Source organism: Marmota flaviventris, chromosome 6, assembly GCF_047511675.1.
Source record: "Marmota flaviventris isolate mMarFla1 chromosome 6, mMarFla1.hap1, whole genome shotgun sequence".
Taxonomy (NCBI): Eukaryota; Metazoa; Chordata; class Mammalia; order Rodentia; family Sciuridae; genus Marmota; species Marmota flaviventris.
In genome coordinates, this window is record NC_092503.1 from 21,792,550 (window position 1) to 21,812,959 (window position 20,410).

Consider the following 20,410-nt stretch of genomic DNA (forward strand, 5'->3'; position numbering starts at 1 on the left):
CTTTTCCAGTAGAATTCTGATGTGCAGCACAGAGTGGACTTCTTGACTACTCATTAGTTCAATGCCATGGGAGGGTAAACAGACTACCTTTTGCTACCAAGGCAAATGAGAGCTGGCCAAAGACTATACTATAGAGGGCTAAAATCTCAGTCTTTCCTAAGACCTATGTAGATAGTGCTTTCCTGAAAAGACAGTATGTTCTGCTCATCCTTGTATCACTAGAGTCTGGGGGAATATTTAACATATTTAACATGTAAGGGCTTTAATGAATCATTACTGAGTGATCCACTGGGCAAATCCATGTACCATCTGAAAAAATTTGCATTCTCTTTCACTAGAAAATTTTACACTAGACTATAAGTTGAGGCTTTAATAAATAATGAAAATGTCTCCAATGGGGTACAAAGCTTCAATTCTAAACCTAATTATGAATGTAATAATGGTAAGATTATAAATGTAATACTGATTATGAATGTAATACTGATGAGTTGGGTCAAGACAGATATTCCATGTAATTCTCAATAGATATAATTGGCTCTGCTTTACTAGTGAGGGCACTAGTTAAACAACTTGGCCAGAAAACAAGTGGCTAAGAATCACACCCAGCTGCCCAGCTCCAAAGTGGGCTGTCTTCTCTCCATCCTGGATCTTCCATGCTCCACCCCATGGGGATGGTAACTCAAGTGAGCCTACTGGATGGTCTTTTCTTGCTTTCCCTGTGTCTTGTAGGTGTTCTCTGAAATCCATGTGTTGGAAATTTAATTCCCAAGCCAACATGGTAGGCAAGGCCTAAAAAGAGGTGATTAAATCAAAAGGGCTCTGCTGTCATGAATAGATAGTGCTGATATCATAGGAATGAGTTAGTTATCCCAAGAGTGGGTTGTTTAAGAAGCCAGTTCTGCCCTCTCTTGCTGTCTTATGCTCCCTTGCCCTTCTGCCTTCTGCCATGGGATGATGTAGCACAAAGATCTTCACCAGATGTGGCCTCTCTATCTTGGACTGGCTAGCAACTAGAACTATGAGCCAAATAAATTTCTTTTCTTTATAAATTAACTAGTCTGTGGTTCTATGGACTAGTAATATAAAATCTACTAAGAAAACCTGTCTGTCATTTTAGGGCTGGCTCATTTATCTCCTTCAGTGCAGGAAATGAGGCCATCTTATCTTACTGTACCTGTATCTGTTTCTAGTGCTCCACCTAAGCACATATATTGTAAAATTGAAAACCTTATTTTTAAAGGTGAATTAAACTAATAAAGCTTACAATTATTAAGGCACTCTCCCACCACTTCTCTTTCTCAGCATGAGGAGTTTAACAAACTACCAGATTGGTGAGATTCCGCACAGCACCCTGCCAAGTAATCTCACAGAATAGGCATTAACTGGTGATTGACTGATTGACTACTGATCTTTAAAATGCAAGGTGTTATTTTTTTGTTTTACTTTTCTTTTCTTTTTGAGACAGGGTCTCGGTATGTTGCCCAGGCTACTCTTGAACTTGGGGGCGCAAGTGACGCTCCAACTCAGCCTCCCATGTAGCTGGGCCTATAGGTGTGCACCACCTTGCCTGGCTCACAAGGCAGAATCTTAATAGGGCTGTGAAAGCGGCACTAAAAGAGAAGGATGGTTTTAGATAGGCAGGTGTGTTTATTTGAGAGCAGAGATGGAAAATATTTACTTGCAATTGTTTTTTTTTTTAAATAAAATATAGAGTTCAAAAGTTAAAATATAAAACTCATTTTAACATAATAGTTAAATTATGAATTTTTATACCCATTAACTTACTATATAAAATACATTATTTAGAATCTGATCAATATATATTATGAAGTGGTTTATTTTAAGGTAAAAAGCAATAGAAACCCAGAATAACTTGCTGTAAAAATGACTGGCCTGTGTTATTCTCATTCTAAAATAAAATACACAATAATGCTATATGGTTTTAGTATCTCTGGGCCATAATACTTCATTATAATTATTTTTCTGTTATGTAGAAAATATTATTTTTTGAAATTATTAAAAATACTATGCACTATGTACAAATATGGCATAACAAATTCCACTATTATGTACAATTATAATGCATCAATTTTAAAAATACCACACACTAATGTGCATTTTAATTGTTAGTCTCTTCTTTTTGAATTTTTGGATACTCCGATGTTTGTCAATGAACACAAATCACTTGTGTTTGTATAACATACTAGATTTAACAGCATATTAAATTTTTGCATTCTTTTCTATTTTCTACCATTAATATATATAAATTTAAAATATATAATTAAATCAAATATATAAATATATATTCAATATATAATTAAATATATATTAAGTTATATAAATGAAATTTAAAAATATAGAATTTTTTTCTATCTGAAATAAATTCTTCTAGAAAACACTCATGGACACACACACACACGCGCACGCGCGCACACACACACACACACACACACACACAAACCAGTTCTGAAAATGTCCTTTACACGTTAAAAAGTCTCAGGGGAAATGCAAGAAATGTCAGAAGCAAATGAGTCTCCCCTGTGAGTAGGGAAGGGCTCTGGCTCTGCTCTGGGTCTTGGGGTTGGATCTGCAGGGGAGATGTAAAAGTTCTGTGCCTTCAAAATACTAAGCCTGCAGGAGAAACCCTGACCAAGCCCATGTCCCCTGCAGCCTAGGGGTCTGACACAAAAAACATATTTTTGTCTCAATACATTTTTATAAAGTCCTCTCTATTATAGTTAGAGATGAATGAGCTTTATCTCCCAACAACAGAACCAGCGTTAGGAAAAACTATTCTAGGGTATGAAAAGCGTAGTTTTTATATGAGGGTCGTTAATCACTTGGATTCTCACTGCTTGTACAATTTACACCTGTTTCGATATTTTTATTCATTTACCTGGCCCTTCCTGCCTTTCTGGAGTTCAGCATTTGAGTAATAAGACAGCTGGTAATGGGGGATGTAGCAAATTATATTTTCCAAATATGGATAAAACAATATCCTCAGTGCTCATGTTTTTCTGTGACATGATCTTGCCTTTTCCCTGTCTAGAGATAGAGCCGATTCCCTTTTCCTTGAATCGGAGCTGGCCTTATGACTTTACTACAACTAATAGAATGTAGTGGAAGTAAAGCTGCATCAAAAAAGGCCAGGTAGCTCTTACCTGGCTCTGGAACACTGGCTCTGGGGGAAGCCAGCCACCAAGTAAGAAGCCTGGCAACTGTGGGAGTACATGTGCAGGTAGGTAGTTTGGTGGACAGCCCCAGCTGAGCCCAGTTTCTGAGCCAACCCCACCGCAACACTAGGCACAGTGGAGAAGCCATCCTAGACAGTCCAGAGTAGCCCATCTGTCAGCTGAATGACATGGAGTGACTTCAGTCAACCTCAGGAGAAGCAGAGAAACTGCCCAACTGACCCCTGACCAAATCTCAACCTATGAAATCTGAAAAATACAATGAAATATTGTTTCAATATTGTTGCTGTTTTCAACCACTAGGTTTAGTTTTTTTTTTTTTAATTTTTTTAAAAAATTTTTATTGTTGGTTGTTCAAAACATTACATAGTTCTTGATATATCATATTTAACACTTTGATTCAAGTGGGTTTTTTTTTTTTTTTGTACAGGAACAGTGACTGGAGCAGGGCCAATTGGAAGCCACTAAATGAGGGGTGAGTAGCCAAAGGTCCACAGATGAAAGAAAAACACACACAAAGGTATACACCATTTCTTGCAGAACAGCACACCAGATTCCTTGATTCATCCTCTTATTGAAAAGAACATGCTAAATGTAGCATTTAAAAGATTGTCTTCAGCTGGGGATATAGCACAGTTGGTAGAGTGCTTGCCTCAAATGTAGAAGGCCCTGGGTTCTAATCCCTAGCACCACAAAAAAAAAAAAAAAAAAGGAAAAAAAAATTGTTTTCAATGCATCCAAGAGCTCCTAAAACAGCCAAAACTATTTTGATAAAAAAGGGTAAATGATGAGAGAATAAAGTAGACAAACAATGAAACTGTTCTTAACCTTGAGGGCAGGTGTATTAAGCATGGTGAACCTGAGAGGTCATTTCACAGCCTGCTGAGATGTAGAAGACAAGAGACTGCCTAAGTCAAATAAATAATCCTCCCTCTATAAAGTGGGGACCGATGGCATACTCCAAGGACAGCAAAGAAAACTGCACACAGATGTTCAATAAGTAAGGTAGGGGTGTGTGTGAGTATAGATGCTAGTTGAGAATTTGAATCCATGTCAGCCAACATGTAGGTTTGCAGCCAGAATTCACAGTCCTAAGGTAGTCTAATGTAACTCATTTTGAAAATCTCATTAAAACATACTGTTAAATGAAACAAACATTATAATGAAAGAGGTTTCTTGAGATAGAGTCTCATAACAAAGGAAAATATAGTTATCCTAAACACCTACGACACACCTGGAATGCCAGAATGAAAATTGATAGAATTATGAGAAAGGGGAAAAATCCAAATAGTAGGAGGTTTAACTTGTCTTATTAACAGATCAAGTAGACAGAAAAATAAGGATAGAAAAATCTGAATAACTAACCAGCTTGATCTTATAGACACATTTAGAATACCACATCCAGAACTGTGGAACACATATTGTTTTCAAAGATATATAAAGACATTTAAAATTATTGACCACATACTTTAAAAATCCTAATACATAAGGCCACACCCCAGGAAAATTAAATCAGGATTTCCTCATACATCCACATTTTTAAAACTCCCCAGATGATACCATTATGCAGTCAACTTGGCAAACCACTGATACAGGGTAATTTATAGCCTCCAGTGCTTATTTTAAAAATTAAGGAAGGCCAGGTGCAGTGGGCCACGCCTGAAATCCCAGCAGCTCAGGAGGCTGAGACAAGAGGATCCCAAGTTCAAAGGCAGCCTCAGCAACTGAGAGAGGCCTTAAGCAACTTGGCAAGACTTAGACCTAAGCAATTTAGCAATATAAAAAGGGTGGGGATATGGCTCAGTGGTTAAATGCTCCTGGGTTTAATCCCCAGTACAAAAAAAAAAAAGATAAATGTTACTATATAGGGTCTCTAACTTAAGTTAGAAACAAACAAGTTAAATAAAGCCAGAAAATTTAGAAGAAAGGGAAAAAAAGAGCAAAAACAGTAATCTCTCTTTATCTGTGGGGGATATGTTCCAAGACCTCCATTGGATGCCTAAAACCATGGATACTGAACCCAACATATACTGTTTTTTCCTATGCATAGTACCTATGATAAATAAAGTTGAATTGATAAATTGGGTATAGTTAGAGGTTAAAAACAATAACTAATAATAAAATAGAATAATTATTCTATTACCTGAACACAAGCATTGAGGAACCTTGACAGTGGATTTGGTAACCAAGATGGCTACTAAGTGACTAACAGGTGTATACAGAAAGGGTATGTTGGACAAAGGGATGATTCACATCCAGGATGGAAGTAGTGGTATGTAGCAGGACAAATCAAGATTTTGTTATGCTACTGTCTGGGAACAGTACACAATTTAAAACATACGGAAATTTTCATTTAATATTTTTCATTATTAGTCAATTGAAACCCTAGATATAGGGAGACTTCTGTAACTTAGAAAAGAAATATAACAGAGATTACCAACAAAGCTAAGTCACCTTACCGCTTCCCCTCTAAAATTAATTCCAGGTAAATCAAGAAATTTAATGTGAAAAACAAATCAATAAAGGTCTAGAAGACAGTATGGGGGATATATTTATGATTTTAGAATGGGAAGAATTCTTTTTGTTCTTGCTAGTACATTTTAGTTATACATAATATTGGGGGTTTATTTTGACATAATCATACAAGCATGGAATATAATCTGTTCTGTTTCAGTCCCTGGTGTGTCTCTTTCCCCAGCCTCCTTTCTTCACTCTACTGATCTTCCTTCTATTTATTTATAGTTTTTTTAAAATAAGTGTTTTATAAATACACATAAAAGTGACATGCACTGTGGAATATTCATATATGCACTAGCATAATTTGATCAATTTCATTCCACCATTTTTTTCCCATCCCTCTCCCTTCCCCCTCAATCTCCTTTTAATGCTCCACTGATATCCCCTCTATTTTCATGGGATCCCCCACTTTTCCCTTATTTTCATCTAGCTTCCATATATGAGAGAAAACATTATTTTCAGAAACAAAATCATAAGCCATTAAAAAGTCTGTTGAAACAACCATCTTAAGGCATCCCTTTTTCATCAGAAGATTCCATAAACAGAGTTGAAATATCAAAAAATGGGAGAAGATACATATTTACTTGTAACATATATAACTGGAATACATGAAAATCCTCTGTGACTCAACAAGAAATTGACTACCCAAAAGAAAATGGGCAAAAGACAAGGCATTTCACAGAAGTGGAACCTTAATGCCCAATAGACATACAAAAAATAGGTTTAACTTCAGGAATAATTAGCAAGAGGACAAAGCCCAAGCACAAAGAGGTGCTATTTCATGGGTGTGGTTGGTGGGTTGAATCTAGTCTGCTCCCTGTCTTTGTAAATAAAGTTTTATTGGAACATACACACACATCTATTCAATGACATAGTGTCTATGGCTGTTCTCATCCTACAATGGCAGAACTGAGAAGTTGCAAGAAAGATTGTATGATCCATAAAACCAAAAATATTTACTCTCTGGCCATTTATAGAAGAAGTGTGCCAGTTTTCCATAGTTAACATATCTCTTTAGAATGATAAATTGAATAACTTATATTTTCTAAGAGAAAGGATAAACCCTGGTTCTGGGAAAGCCCTGTTCATCCAGGTTTGAATGAAGACAGGTTATATGGTAACCAAGGACTAGTTTTCCTTGAGATTTACTTGGAAGAACTATATTACTATTGCTAAATACGTCATTTAAGCAGTTGAAATAATCAGAGACAGAAAACTGTTGGACTACTGGTTAAGATCTGGCCCTCTAGGATGACCAAGTGGAAGAGGGGTGAATATGGAGCTTTGGGGAAAGCAGTGTGATCAACATCAACACCACTGAGAGTCTTGCCTTGTCTGCAGGTGTCAACCTGGCCCAGGGCTTGTCTGCCCGGCGGTCATAGTCGGGAGAATCGGTGACTTCTACATACTCGTTAAACCGCAGGATCCTTCGAGCTTGTAGCTCTGCCACTGTGGGTCTCAGGCTGAGCTGCAGGAGGAAAGAGGGAAAAAGTGGAGATCAGTAAACCATTTATTGCTTCATGGTGGCAAGTTTTCTATAGAGAACACTTCAAAGTTATGGTTAAATAAGGTCACTTTCAGGTATCAAAAAAAAAAAAAAAAAAAAAAAAAGGCAGCATCATCTCGGGAATTTGTAATGAGAACTAGAAAGCAGTGTGCCCTAATTTTTGAGACTATAAAAAATCATCATTGTTAGATAGGTCACATCTTTGACAACACGAGTATTATACTATTTCCCTCAACTTGTCTGGCATGGCGATAAAGATTTATCTGTCACCCATACAAGGAACATGCAGACCTGACAGTAACCCAGCTTCAGGATGGCTGGGTTGGTGGCTGAGTAGCCTAGACAAAAGCGGTGACACTTTCAGAAATGAGAATAAAAATCTGTGCCCCTACTATACCAATATATATTCAGAAATGCACAAAGCTATGACACAGAGCAGTCTGGAGAAGGGTCTGCCTACAGCACAGCCCCTAGACAGAAGGACCCTCATGCTGACATTTATCCCCTGCCATAAAGACCACACTCAAGATGACGAGGGAGTGTTGCTGGAGAACTGCCCTGCCGGCAGCCTTCATGACTCCGGTCATCACCGAGTTCCTCATTATGGTCTTTGTCCAATTCAAATTTATAATTATGATGAATCTTGCCAACCCTGTGGGTATTTACTGTCCTTTCTTGGTCCTTTCTAAAATCCCAAGAATAAGACCAAAACAATTCTGATGGATGAATGAAACCTAGCCCTTGGTTGACAGGCATTATCTGCTCTCTGCTATTGAGAGTCAAAGCCTTTGGAGGCTTTTTCCAGTTTGGAGATCTCATAGTATTTCCAGACAGGTGGACTTAGACCTCTATTATACTTAAAGGGCTTATTTTCAGTACCTTTCCTCACTTTATGTACTCTGTGTATAGCCAGACACTCTCCTCTTTGGACACATTCTTTACTTGCTTTGGCTCAGGGATGTGAACTGCGTCTGTGCTCTACAGTGAAAAAACAGGCCCTTTCCTGGTCCTGTTTCCTCCTGAGAAAAACCAGGGATGGAACTGCATTAGAGCTCTAATACTGCAAGGATTCAAGGACTCCAGAAGGCCTGGAAACACACCCTGAGCTCACTGGAGCTGGGATAGAGCAACTGTAGCTCCTGTCTTCATGTAGCTCTGACAGGCAATGGATAAAGGAGAGAATAATCAAAGTGGTGCAGTTGCATCCTGAGATGCCACATAATCTATACTGCTAGTATTTTTGCCTTTCTAGAGCAGATGAAAATAAGGAGGAAAAGAAACCCTTGTGCCTGAGGACTGGTCAGAATGCAAGTCCACTGGTCAGTGGCCACACAGATCAGAAATTCTCCACTCAGTCTTCCCATGAGAACTGTACCAGTCATGGGGTAGCTCCCAGGATTTACAGGATGACTTTCAACTTATGGCAGGGAGTACTGTATGGTGGGGAAAGGTGGGGAGGTGCTTCATGGAGGGGCCAAGGTGGATTGAAAAAAAGGCTCTATATATTTCAGAACTGAGCCCAGAGCAATGCAGAGGGGCGACCCCTTGTCTGTGGCTGGTAACTTAAGGGCCACTGAATGCTAGCATCATCATCCCTAGAAATTAAATTTAAAGAGTCTTTCAGCTTGAGCACTATTTGACATTTAGAAGCTTTGAGGGGGAAAAAAAAACCAGAGAAATGAACTAAGGATATTTTCTTGCAAGGGGAAAAAAAAGCCTAAAACTTTCCAAATCCAGTCCCTATAACTGTTCCACAGGAGTGGAGTGTTTCCTGAACCGCCTTAGAATGCTTTTGCTCTGAACTCCCCAGCCAGCCCTCAAAAATGTGGGTCAGGCCACACACTTGACTGTGGTGCCATATTTTAGTCACCCTGCCCTTTTCCAGGTATGAAAAGTATATCTGAAGAATTATTACAAGGATTTATAATGAAATACATACTTGGAGAGTGCTTAATTTCTCCAAATACTATTATTTTAACACAGAAAAAAAAGAGTGATGGCTCTGGAATCAGATTTATATTTTCATAAATAAGTGGAAACAATCTTCTGAGTTTTAGAGCCATTTGTCGATTTGGGCAGTACTGGCAAACAGACTGTTGGACAGTCAAACTCACATAGTAAATTACCCAGTTCTGATATGGAATAGTGGCAAATCTTCATAGTCACAAAATACTTTTTTAATATTTCCAAGATGACATGGAAAGTGTGAGCATTTTTTAAAACTATTTTTTAAATGGAAATATATACATTTAAGTGTTAATAATGGTTCTTGGAACAGCAGATTTTTGTATAATAGTTACAGTGTTTTGTTCCTCTTTGTATTTTAAAAATATTTTTAAATTTTTACACAATATATTTTTTTCATAGTAAATGCAATTTAAAAACCTTTGATTAATAACTTTTTGAAATTAACATGTAAATTTAAGTGAATTCATTTCATATACATTGCATTGGTTTTAGTGTCTACAATTACTTAGTAGACTAATAGGAATAATTATTCCTCAACATCAGATTTGAAGAAAGTGGATATATATTAAAAAAAAAAAACCACAAAGTATATCCCACAACATGAATGCTCATTAGCAGCCACACTGTCATCACCTTTCGGCTGAGCCTGCGTTTAAGTTCCATTTTTGCTTCTTGTTCTTCTTCTTCATTCTTTTCTGTTTATAAAGGGGGGAAAAGGCAAAATGACTTAGTTACTACAGATAATTTTACAATCAGAAAAGTCTACCAGGCCACAATTACTAGAATCTACCTGATACTGGTTGAACACTTCATTGATATCTTTAAAAAGTTGTCAAAAGATTTTGCAGAAAGATCAATCACACACAGACACACACACACAGACACAGATACAGACACACACACACACACACACACACACACACCCCACATGCATATATGTGTATATAACTTTTTCCTTTGCAGGATTTGTTACTAACTTTAACTTTTTTTACTTCCTGATTCCTTGTTCTATTCTGAAAATCCCTAAGACTGCTTAGAATCTGGTGAAAGCCTTCTATTGCTGAATATCTCATGGGCTTAAAAGCACAATTTACCAGAATTCAGATAAAACTTTACTTCTGGATCTGGCCTTTATGTAAAAAATCTGAGACATATTAAAAGAGCAAATTAAAACCATCCAATGCATGTCTGAACTGCTGCTTTCCATTCAAGTCCAACCAAAATATTTGATCTGTCTTCCTTGGTTTCCATAGAAGCCGAATGTAAGCATTTCTTTGGGCTTTACTTTCAAACCAGAATGTTCTGAATGGGGTTATGGTGTACTGTGGGTAGAAATTATTTATTTTCTTGTGACTTTAACTTTCCAGAGTCTTCTCTTTCTGTAGTGCTTCACCAAGTAGTACAACTTAATGCTGTCCAACAGATGGGATTTTAAAAAAAGTTCAGAAGTTTTAAAGAAACAAACACCCTTTCAGCTTTTATCGGGTGCTTATTTAAGGAACTTCTTTCTTGCTTCCTGGAGCTCATCCTCTGGTGGACAAGTAAACACAGATTTTACTTTTTAGATACTAATGCTTATCAAAGCTCATCTTTCAGAAAATGATGTCATGAATTCAATGGAAAGAAAGTCACATTGTATAAGGAATCAACTAGAAAGCTGAAGAAGACAAATCTCTTCTATGAAAAAAAATATATATTTGTGTGTGTGTGCGTGTGTGTTGCTAGGGATTGAACCCAGGGACTTGTGAATGTGAGGCAAGCACTCTACCAACTGAGCTATATATCCTCAGCCTTAATTATATTTGTTTTAAGAATTCAAATAGACTTCCCATCATTAAGATTATTTGTATCATGAATAAAATATTAGCATTTAATATTTGCAACATCTATATTTGTTAAATGAACAGGGTAATTCTTTCTCTCTCCCTCTTTTTTTTTTTTTTTTTTTGGTGGTGCTGGGATTGAACCCAGAGCCTTGTGCATACGAGGCAAGTACTCTACCCACTGAGCTATACCCCCAATCTGAACAGGGTATTTCTATGAATTTTCCTCCTTTAGATAGGAAAAAGTTTCTACATTCTTCTGAAACACTAATTTGTAAGAAAAAAGATGATCAGTCTGGTGATTTAGACAGTATAACTGAATATAACTGAAATCACCCACAGGACAAAAAAATGGATAAAGTGCCTGTATGTACCAAACAAGTTTGATTACAATTTAATTTCTTTACCATGAATACACTGTAGGTTTTTCATATATGAAGTGAAGCATGTATACTTACTCTTACAATATAACATAGGTTCAAATGATTACCTTATATGAATTGGATAAAGTTTGTGGACTATCAATTATACATAGACAAATGACAAACTTATGGTTTATGTGATTGAAATCAGAGTTTTACAAGGTGAGAGCTTTGATAATATTATTAATAAAAAGAAAAATATAACCCTTAGGACATTTTAGTCAACTCTTCCTACCCAGCCCTTATGCTATATATATTTTTTAAGGTACTTTTCAAAGTCTTTTTTTTTTTAATCTAATACACCTCAAAGCTAACATACTGTGATTTTCATTTAATACATAAAATGACATTTCTTGGAAGGGAATATTAGTTAAGGCCATTGTACCACTAGGTGACAGCCAGTGATTTTTTTTTTTTTTTTTTTAAAGAAAGCCAGTTGCAGTTGGGGAATTAAGTAAACAGGATTTTACCATCTGGGAATTCTTTTCTGACATCAGGAACTGGCTTCCTTACGTTTCCCACGTTGGAAATTGTACTTCTAAAGAAATTAGAGGAAGCGGGTGAGGTGGAGGGAAGCCAACTAGATCATTCTTCTGCATCTTATTGAAGAATCACTGTAAAATCTCTTGTAAAGAGTCAGGGTTAAGCCTTAAGCTTGGTATTTAAAAAGTCACCTTGTTTTTTGCAATGTTTCCTTCACTCTTTGATTCATCAGAGGACTAATTGTAGAGCAAAATGTAAACTTTCCTGGTCACTTTAAACAAACAGAGGGGAATTCATGAAGGAAGTGATGGGGCTTATTGATAAATCCTGCTCTCAGTACCTCTCATCAGAGCAGAGGGGCGGACCCTTCAGACAGCCACAGGAAACATTTCCCATCAACACACAAACAATGCCTGGGGTCTAAGAGCAGTGGGCACTACGGAAACTGCCTGGCTAGTGGGAGTTGCCTGAGCATTTTATGGATGAGCTAAGAAAAGAAGAAAGAAAAGTACAGAAATACCAGCAACTGGAGTATTGTTATATTCTTGAGTCATTAATTCAGACAAAATGAGCTAAAAAAAAAAAAAAGCCACATTTTTTTGGTTGGGTTTTTTCTCTTTTTGCTTTATACATGCTTCCGTGGGAGTGTTTTGAACAAATGAAATATACAAATACACATAAAAATTTGGTCTATGTAATATATATGGCATATATATGTGTATATGTATGTATATAGCTGGATCAGTGGATGGACAGAAATCAAGGAAGGAGTGAAATGGGACATGACCCTAAGAAATCAACTTGTCCTGTGGACTCTGATGAAAGCTATCAGCATTTACTGTCAGCTCACTCATGCTTATTATAGCAGTGATGGTTTCTGATCTGAGAAATGTTGAATGTTTTATGAATTAGTTTCCTACTCTGTCATGAAAAGAGCACCTAGTTAAAATGTGTCTTAAAAACAATACCATATCACACATAGATTTTTCTTGGAACAGAAGGTCATTGTTGCTGGAGGTGAAAACCGGGGGTAAAACATACAAACAAGAACAGACAGTGTGGAAGAACCCAGAAGCAATGGGCTGAGCAGAGTGTTTTGCAAATGAAGCCATTCAGTCCCTGTGACTACAGTGGAAAGCTTGGGAAAACTGGTGAACAGAACTTCTACCAGTTCTTGTCTGCTTCCCTTGGCCACAGCATCCTGTGTCAGGAGATCATGAGCCAGTTATCAGCCTCTCCAGACTGGAAATGTGCCTTTTGTTTCCAGAATCAACACGAACTTAGAAGGAAGCAAAAAGAGCTGGAGTCAAATCTGAAGTTGACTTTGGTGTTTCACTCTTTCCCAAACCTCCAGGAAAACAGAGGGTACTAAGCCAACACAGCACTTAAGATCAACATGCAATAAATTTCCGGATCCATGAAACAGTTCCTCAAATAACCAAACTCCAGTGTGGTTTGGCACATTAGTCTCACAGGAGCAGGAAAGAATTACCCAGAATTTTCTTGGCTTTTTTTTTTTTTTCTTTTCTAGGTATTGCATCAGGCATCCAGGGAGACCTAATCTCTGGGTTTTAGGAGCTTACAGTCTGCATTTGAGTTTATTTAAAACTTGATTCAACAAATGCTTCCCAGGAACCTATTATTGAAAACAGTGAAGCTTTGGGATTTTGTTTCTTTGTCAAAATTAGATGTTGTTTTCATCATTCTTCCAAAAGGTCAAAACACAAATTTATCCTTTTCTTTTTTTAACACATGCACACACACACACACACACACACACACACACACACATATATATATACACACACACACAATACCTTCATTTTATTTGTTTATTTTTATGTGGTGCTGAGGATCAAACGCAGTGAAGCAAGTGCTCTACCACTCAGCCACAACCCCAGCCCCAAATTTACCCATTTCTAGCCATATTTTTTTTTCTTCTTTCAGACTGACACTTCTATACACTGATAGGCACTTACATCCTTTCTTGGGTTCTATTCCAGTTATGCTTACAAACAACCAGAAGAAAAGCATCATAAGAAAAAGATTCCATAGACCGGAGGATGTAGTCCTCTTATATTACATCTTTATTGTTGGGTTGCTTTAGCTATGGCAACTGTAGTATAAATATGTTACAAAAATCTTTCCTTCAGAAAAAAAAATAACTTAGGCTGGAGAGCATAGGTCATCCAGCAAGCCAAGAGAACTCTGTAAGCCTGGTTGAAAAGGATCTTTCTCTCGACAGCAGCTCATTACTATTGCACTACTATCCGGGGTTCTATCTATCCCTGTTCTTTGATATTTCATACAATAAAAAGCTTTTAGAAACTGTAGTTAGTAAATAAAACTGCGTCTAGGCTCCATTTAAAAATATCCATTTCTGAACTCTCTGAAGTTAGTAAGTACATCGATACACAAGGGCAGCACAAACCTCGTTTCTATTAGAGTTCCACATACTATCCTGTCAAAGAGACTAGAAGGAAAAATAAAATGGAAAAATAAAGTAAGAAAATGAATGAAGAACTCTTTAAGGGCCAAGAAACATTTTATAAATATCTCAAGAGGGAAGCAGAGTTAGTTATCACAACAAAGGAAAATGAAATGCACTGCAAAAGTCCTCTGACCAAACTTTTGTTTTAAATTAAGTAATTTGTTAAGCCTAGCAACAATTTGTATTATTTATGGTAAGATGGGAAGGCTTGATTCATTTCCTTGTGGATTCTTTGGCCTTTTCTTTGACAGTTATTTGCCAGTGCACTACAGCACTTCTTCCACTTAATATTTGGTGGGAAGAATATAAGGAATATATTCCATCTTTCTTAAAAACAATTGTTATTGCCACGATTCCAGCCTGCAGGCTCTCAGACTCAATGCCATCAAAGGAAACGTAAAATTAAAATATTATTTCTTAAATGCATGAACAGCTACATAGAGATGGGACATAAATAGACTGTCCAGTCAGTTGGTAGTAAACTAATATGTGATGGTTGCCTTTCTGCAAGTGGATGGTCTAAAGAACGAGTACACAAGGAATTTCTGAACAGCAGAGGATACTCACGTCTTAAGATATTTCTTTGTTCTAATTCTTCAGTTGTGGGCCTCTGGCTGAGTCTCCTAGATGACAAGAAGAATACACTACAGGTTACAAATGAGGCTCCTTTAATGGAGATGCAACATGAAGCAAAGCTAGATTGTTTTTTTCACTAGTTGAGAAATAAAAAATCCATTTTGTTATGCTTTTATTAAGGCCTTATAGTTATACATAATGGTGGGGTTCATTTAAAAAATTCCATTTTTCACAACTATGAAATAAAGCTGTCCTTTTCACCCGTTCACAGACCCCAGATTGTGGCTGACACTGATAACTACCCCCATTATCCATTCTGTCTTCCTCTGATGAACAGAACTTCCTAAGTTTTAGCTGCGTACCTGGCTGCAGACCTCAATCTCCTGGACTGCAGCCAAGTGTGGGGATGTGATTTGAATTCTGCCGTGGAGTGTTGAATTCTGCTATGGAGTGTGAGCCAGATGATGTAAGTTCTTCTTTTTACCCTTAAAATGACCGAGTGTGTTCCCTTCTTTCTCTTTCCCTCTTCTACAGGCTAGAACATAAAACATGGTGGTGTAATCCAGCTTTGAGCATGCAGAGGAAACTGTCCAAGGGGACAGGAGATCAATGAAACAGAATGAATCTGGGTGCTAGTCTTTGGGAGCCATGATTCCCAGCCATGATGCGTGGCCGGACAGTTAGGTGAAGCCTTGTTAGAACCACTGTACTTTTTGGTTTCCCACAGGAGTTTAGCTGACAGCCTAATTAACATGCGGTCATTCAAGTCTAAAAATTAGCTGCTGTTCAAGCATTCATGCCCATTTAGAAATTGCTTAATCTATGCTGCACAGGGGTTTAAGTGAAATGCTGCTTTCGGGACCTCAAATGAATATTTACATATAATGTGATCTTCAAGATATATTGTTCCTTCTCCTCTGCCTTTAAGATAACCAAGGCTCATTTGGGATTAGGAGTTATCTATTTGTACATGAGAGCAGTATATCCTCATATATCCCTTGTTCTCAGTCTTATTCATATGATTAATTTGTTGTTAGTAAGGAAAAAACTTCCTCAGGATGTAGGTTAAGTTTGTACAACTTAGACTAATATATTTGAAAGGTAATTTTACTATGATATATGACTAATTTGAAATGTTATGACTCTCATAGAAATGCAATGAATAAATGAGATTAGTGACATTTTAAATATGTGATTAAAATTTTTGTTAAAATCTAATCTTTATCAGAGCTACCTTGAAACTAAGTTGAGTAACTGAACCCACAAAAGAGCCCAGGGGACATCACTGCACTGTATTTCATGCTCCCCTCCTACCCATGTGTCCTGTGCTACTAGTATATTGGGCTCTGTATCCAACCACACCTGTATCACCCCTCTTGTACTTAAGCTTGTTTCCTCCTTCCCCAATGCCTTTCTTTCCTTCTCCAGCTACTAAAACCCTGCAAATGGTTAAATCAGTCTCCTGAAGGTAGGTGTTTGTCCTGTCCTGTAAGAATTAAAGCTTCCTGATTCTTTCCCCCCACACAATGGTTACTCAAGACTATACATCCATGAAAACAGTAAATCATAAAGACAATCACAGCTACCTTTTATTCAAACTTTTAAAGTCCCAGGTATTATGATAGGTGCTTAATGTATACTATCAAGAGTCCTCACAACGATTTAGCAAGGTAGCAGCCAACTCCTACTTTATAGATGAGGAAATGAGATATCAATTAACTTGCCTAGTGAACACAAGAGTCAGGATTTCCATCTGTGGCCTTTGACTTTGATGTCTGTTCCCTAAGGCTGGACCTGTGGGTGAGTTATCTTTGAATGACAGGGATTAGATGTGCTGTGTGTGTTGGGAAACAATTCTGTAAAATTTACATGTTAATGGCAGACATTCTACTCCACTAAAAGTTTGTATACATACAGTCTTTGTGTTTGTTTACAAAGGCTTTTGAATTTTGGGGGTTGTAGTGAGTCCTAATTCACAAAAGCAAGAGGTACTGTCTCCATTGGATAACTAGACCTGGGATGGGAAGCTTTCGTCCATCCACCACAAATACACACCTCCATTCCCAGGCTCCCATACCTCCAGGAATCCTTGATGAAACGATGCTCTATGGGATTGCATGGGGTCAATTTTTCACATTATTTTTTTATCAGTCCTTCATTTTTGAGCACTTGGCTTGTTTTGTCATTGGTATATAAGTAAGCTTGTAATAAGTATCTTTATAAACATGGTTTTAAAAAATCCGTCTGGAATATTTCCTTTTTATATATATCTCCAAATAGAATTACCATGCAAAGAAATTAGACTGATTTATAATTCTCTTATCATACTGTGAAACTATTCTTCAAAAATACTGAGCAAGAATGTACGTGTGTCCTATTTCTCTATAAACTTGCCAACACTGAGTTAGTTTTAAATGCGCTTTACTAGTTTAATAGATGTATAATAATTTAAGTTTATAATGAGAAACATTAAATTTTGTTGAGCCCTTACTGATCCAGGCACTAAAGAGCCTTAAGTGTATCATTTTATCTAAATCCTTGCAAGCTCCCGGGATAGTCACTTGTTTTAGGAGTGGATCCAAGCAGGGGCTCTTTCCTTGTTTTCCATACTGAGTTTCTGCAAGTATTTTCAAATAAGTTCTAAATAAGTCCACACCCTGGTATTTCTTCCTTTTCCTTTCTTTTATTTTTTTATGTTGGGGATCAAACTGAGGGCCTTCTGCACACTAGCCAAGTACTTTACCACTGGCTGCATCCCCAGCCCACACACTCTGATAGGAACAGACACATCTCACAATGGTTCTTATTAAGTTTATCACAGCCTTGAACATCTTCCAAAACCTGAGTGGAGGACACCTCATCTTGTCTCTGTAGATGATTTTTCTTTGGCCCACGTTGGGAGAGGTGACATTTATTCCTGTTTGGTTTCATTTTGTGGAACGAATACTTTATTGATGTCCTGATTCTGTCAAGTACATGTACTTTATCAATCCTCAGGTGATAAATAAAGTCCTGTGATACTTCATGCCACCCACACTCCTGATCAACCAGTCCACTAAATTTTCCTCACTGATAAAAATTTTTACTCTTTCTCTCTCCATTTATTAATTCCTTCCATTATGATTTTCTGGAGGTAGATTTTTTGGGGCCTCAGGTTAAATGAGTAGCTGAGTATTTAAAATGTACTTGTTGCTACTATTGTGAGTGTAATTTTCCTTATTCATTTGATTCTCTTGCTATGTGTCAATAATAATATAGATATAACGTTGATTTTCACAGATTAATCTTACATCTGTGAACTTGTTGAAATTATGATGTAAAAAAGTTTTGGTAGTTTTTCAGTTTTATAGGTATATAATGAAGTATAACAGTATTTCTTATAATTTAAACTTTCTTTTCATTAGAAATGATTGTCACTAGTCTTGTAGTATAAGAAGAGCAGGGAGTTTTTGTTTGCTTCTATTTTTAAAGAAAATAATTTTATAGTTTCTCCATATACTAAAATATTGAGCAATAATTTGGGGAAAAAACCCTATACTTCTGATTTATTTAGGATTTATAACACAAAATTATCTTTAAAATTTTAAAATTTTCAGATGCTTACTGAGATGAGCATATAATATTTTGCTTTCTTACCCCTTACTATGATAAGCTGTCACGATATTTTTTTATTTTTAAGGAAAATGCATGAGTTTGCATTATTCTTACTTGCAAATATTGTTCTTTAAATTCTTCTTCATGGCCAAACATAAACAAAGGCAATAAAACAAATACTCAGAAAACCTAGAAGCATATTCTCTTACATGGTGCAATAAGTACAAAATAGGAGAGTATATATAAGAAAGCAGATTGGGCAGAGAATTGAGGAACAGAAATTTTAACCCTTGTCCTTCTATTAAATAACTGCAAGTCTTTCAGAAATTTCCTTAATCTCTCAGGCCTCGGAGAGGCCCCTGTGTTTACTCAGTAAGATGACAAGTCTGAAGGTAAAGTCTGTCCAGCTTGATGCTGCAGATCCCTTTAGTTTTCTTTTAGCTTGGCTAGCTCTTTCCTGAAGTAGGAAATGGTCAAAGTTTACGGTTGAAATGAAAAGACTAGAGTGAGAAACAGATCATCCATCAGTAAACTACTCTGAACGGCTTCCAAAGTCCTGGAGGTCGGGAGGTGTCTCAGAGCAGAGGGACCTTCAGGCCTCTTCGAGATTCCCCGGGAGACTGCGCCTTTCCTTCAGGTGGGCACCACAGCTGCCTCTGAAATTCTCGTGTCTTACCACAGCAAGATCTCGCAGAGGAACAGCCACTGGCCTCCAGAAGACCTCATGCCAGCTCTCCAGTGCTGCAGTGTCCACTTCCAAACCAGGACAGCAGCTTCCTCCCACCTCCAAACCCTGCTCTAGTATTCCAGATGGTTCCCTTCTCCTCCCTATGCACCCTGATAGGTACGCAGAGGGACACAAGTCAGCTCTTAAATGTGCTTCAACAGAATAAAAAATGAGAGCATTGGCTTGAATTAAAACTGCCAGGTAAATGGACTTCTAAAGTCACTTGTGGCAAAAGCGGAAGTCCTACACAATGGCAGGAGGCAGAAAGAGATATCAGATGACCCACTTATTGGGAGTTAAAAGGGGGAAGTTGAGACGTGGGGGCAATGGTTACTCAACCTAGATGAAGCCAGGACATTGAGGCTAACATTGCTACAGTCTCACAGCACACGGGGCAGAACCTCAGGACACTCAGAGAAATGCCAGTGCATCCATGGAGTAGGCCAGGATTGGGCAAACTGTGGTCCACAGGCCCAATCCTGTGGGCCACCATATTTAGTAAATAAAGTTTTTTTTGAAACATGTCCCCACTCATTCATTTATATGTTTTTTTTTTTTTTTTTTTATGTCTGCTTTCCTATTACAATAGCACAGTTGAGTAGCTACAACACAGACTGTCTGGCCAGCAGAGACTAAAATATTCACTAACTGGTCCTCAAAGTTATGGTTGATGACCTCAAAGCCACTGGCTGGCTAACTAAAAGGCAGGTTCTGAGTGGTTTGCTCTCCAAGACCAACTTGCCAAGGCCTGAGGGCCAAGTGTGCCTGTACACAAGAAAGCCACAATGGCCCCAATCAGGTAAGAAACTCAGGGAGGAAGACCAGTATGAGCCAGTCCCAGCTGCATGAGGACCTGGGCAACTACCTGACGAGCTTGGTTCCGATCTGATGTCGGAGTTCCTGCCTCTCTTCTTCAGATGTGCGCTGCAGGATGTTTTTGTCTTCTAGTTCTTTCTTGGATGGCCTGTTGCCAAGTTTGATGGCAAGAGTGTCCCTTCGTCGTATCTTACTCGCCAAAGCACCTGAGGATTGATTGAAAAAGAGCAGAGATGCAGATAAAGCGCGTTTTAGCCTGTAGCACTCAGGTTACATGTGGCGTGGGCGTTCAACA

General features: G+C 37.6%; 1 protein-coding gene across 5 annotated transcripts in view; it reads right to left on the reverse strand.

Moving 5' to 3' along the window:
• Positions 1–20,410, reverse strand: part of Phactr2 (phosphatase and actin regulator 2) — a 135,267-nt gene that overhangs the window by 23,833 nt on the left and 91,024 nt on the right. For all 5 annotated transcript variants that reach the window (XM_027938540.2, XM_071612959.1, XM_071612956.1 and 2 more), the window contains 4 exons: positions 20,165–20,321; positions 14,970–15,025; positions 9,817–9,878; positions 7,039–7,176 (listed from right to left, as the gene is read on the reverse strand). In XM_027938540.2, coding sequence (XP_027794341.2) covers positions 7,039–7,176; positions 9,817–9,878; positions 14,970–15,025; positions 20,165–20,321 — 413 coding nt within the window. The remainder of the gene's footprint in view (positions 1–7,038; positions 7,177–9,816; positions 9,879–14,969; positions 15,026–20,164; positions 20,322–20,410) is intronic.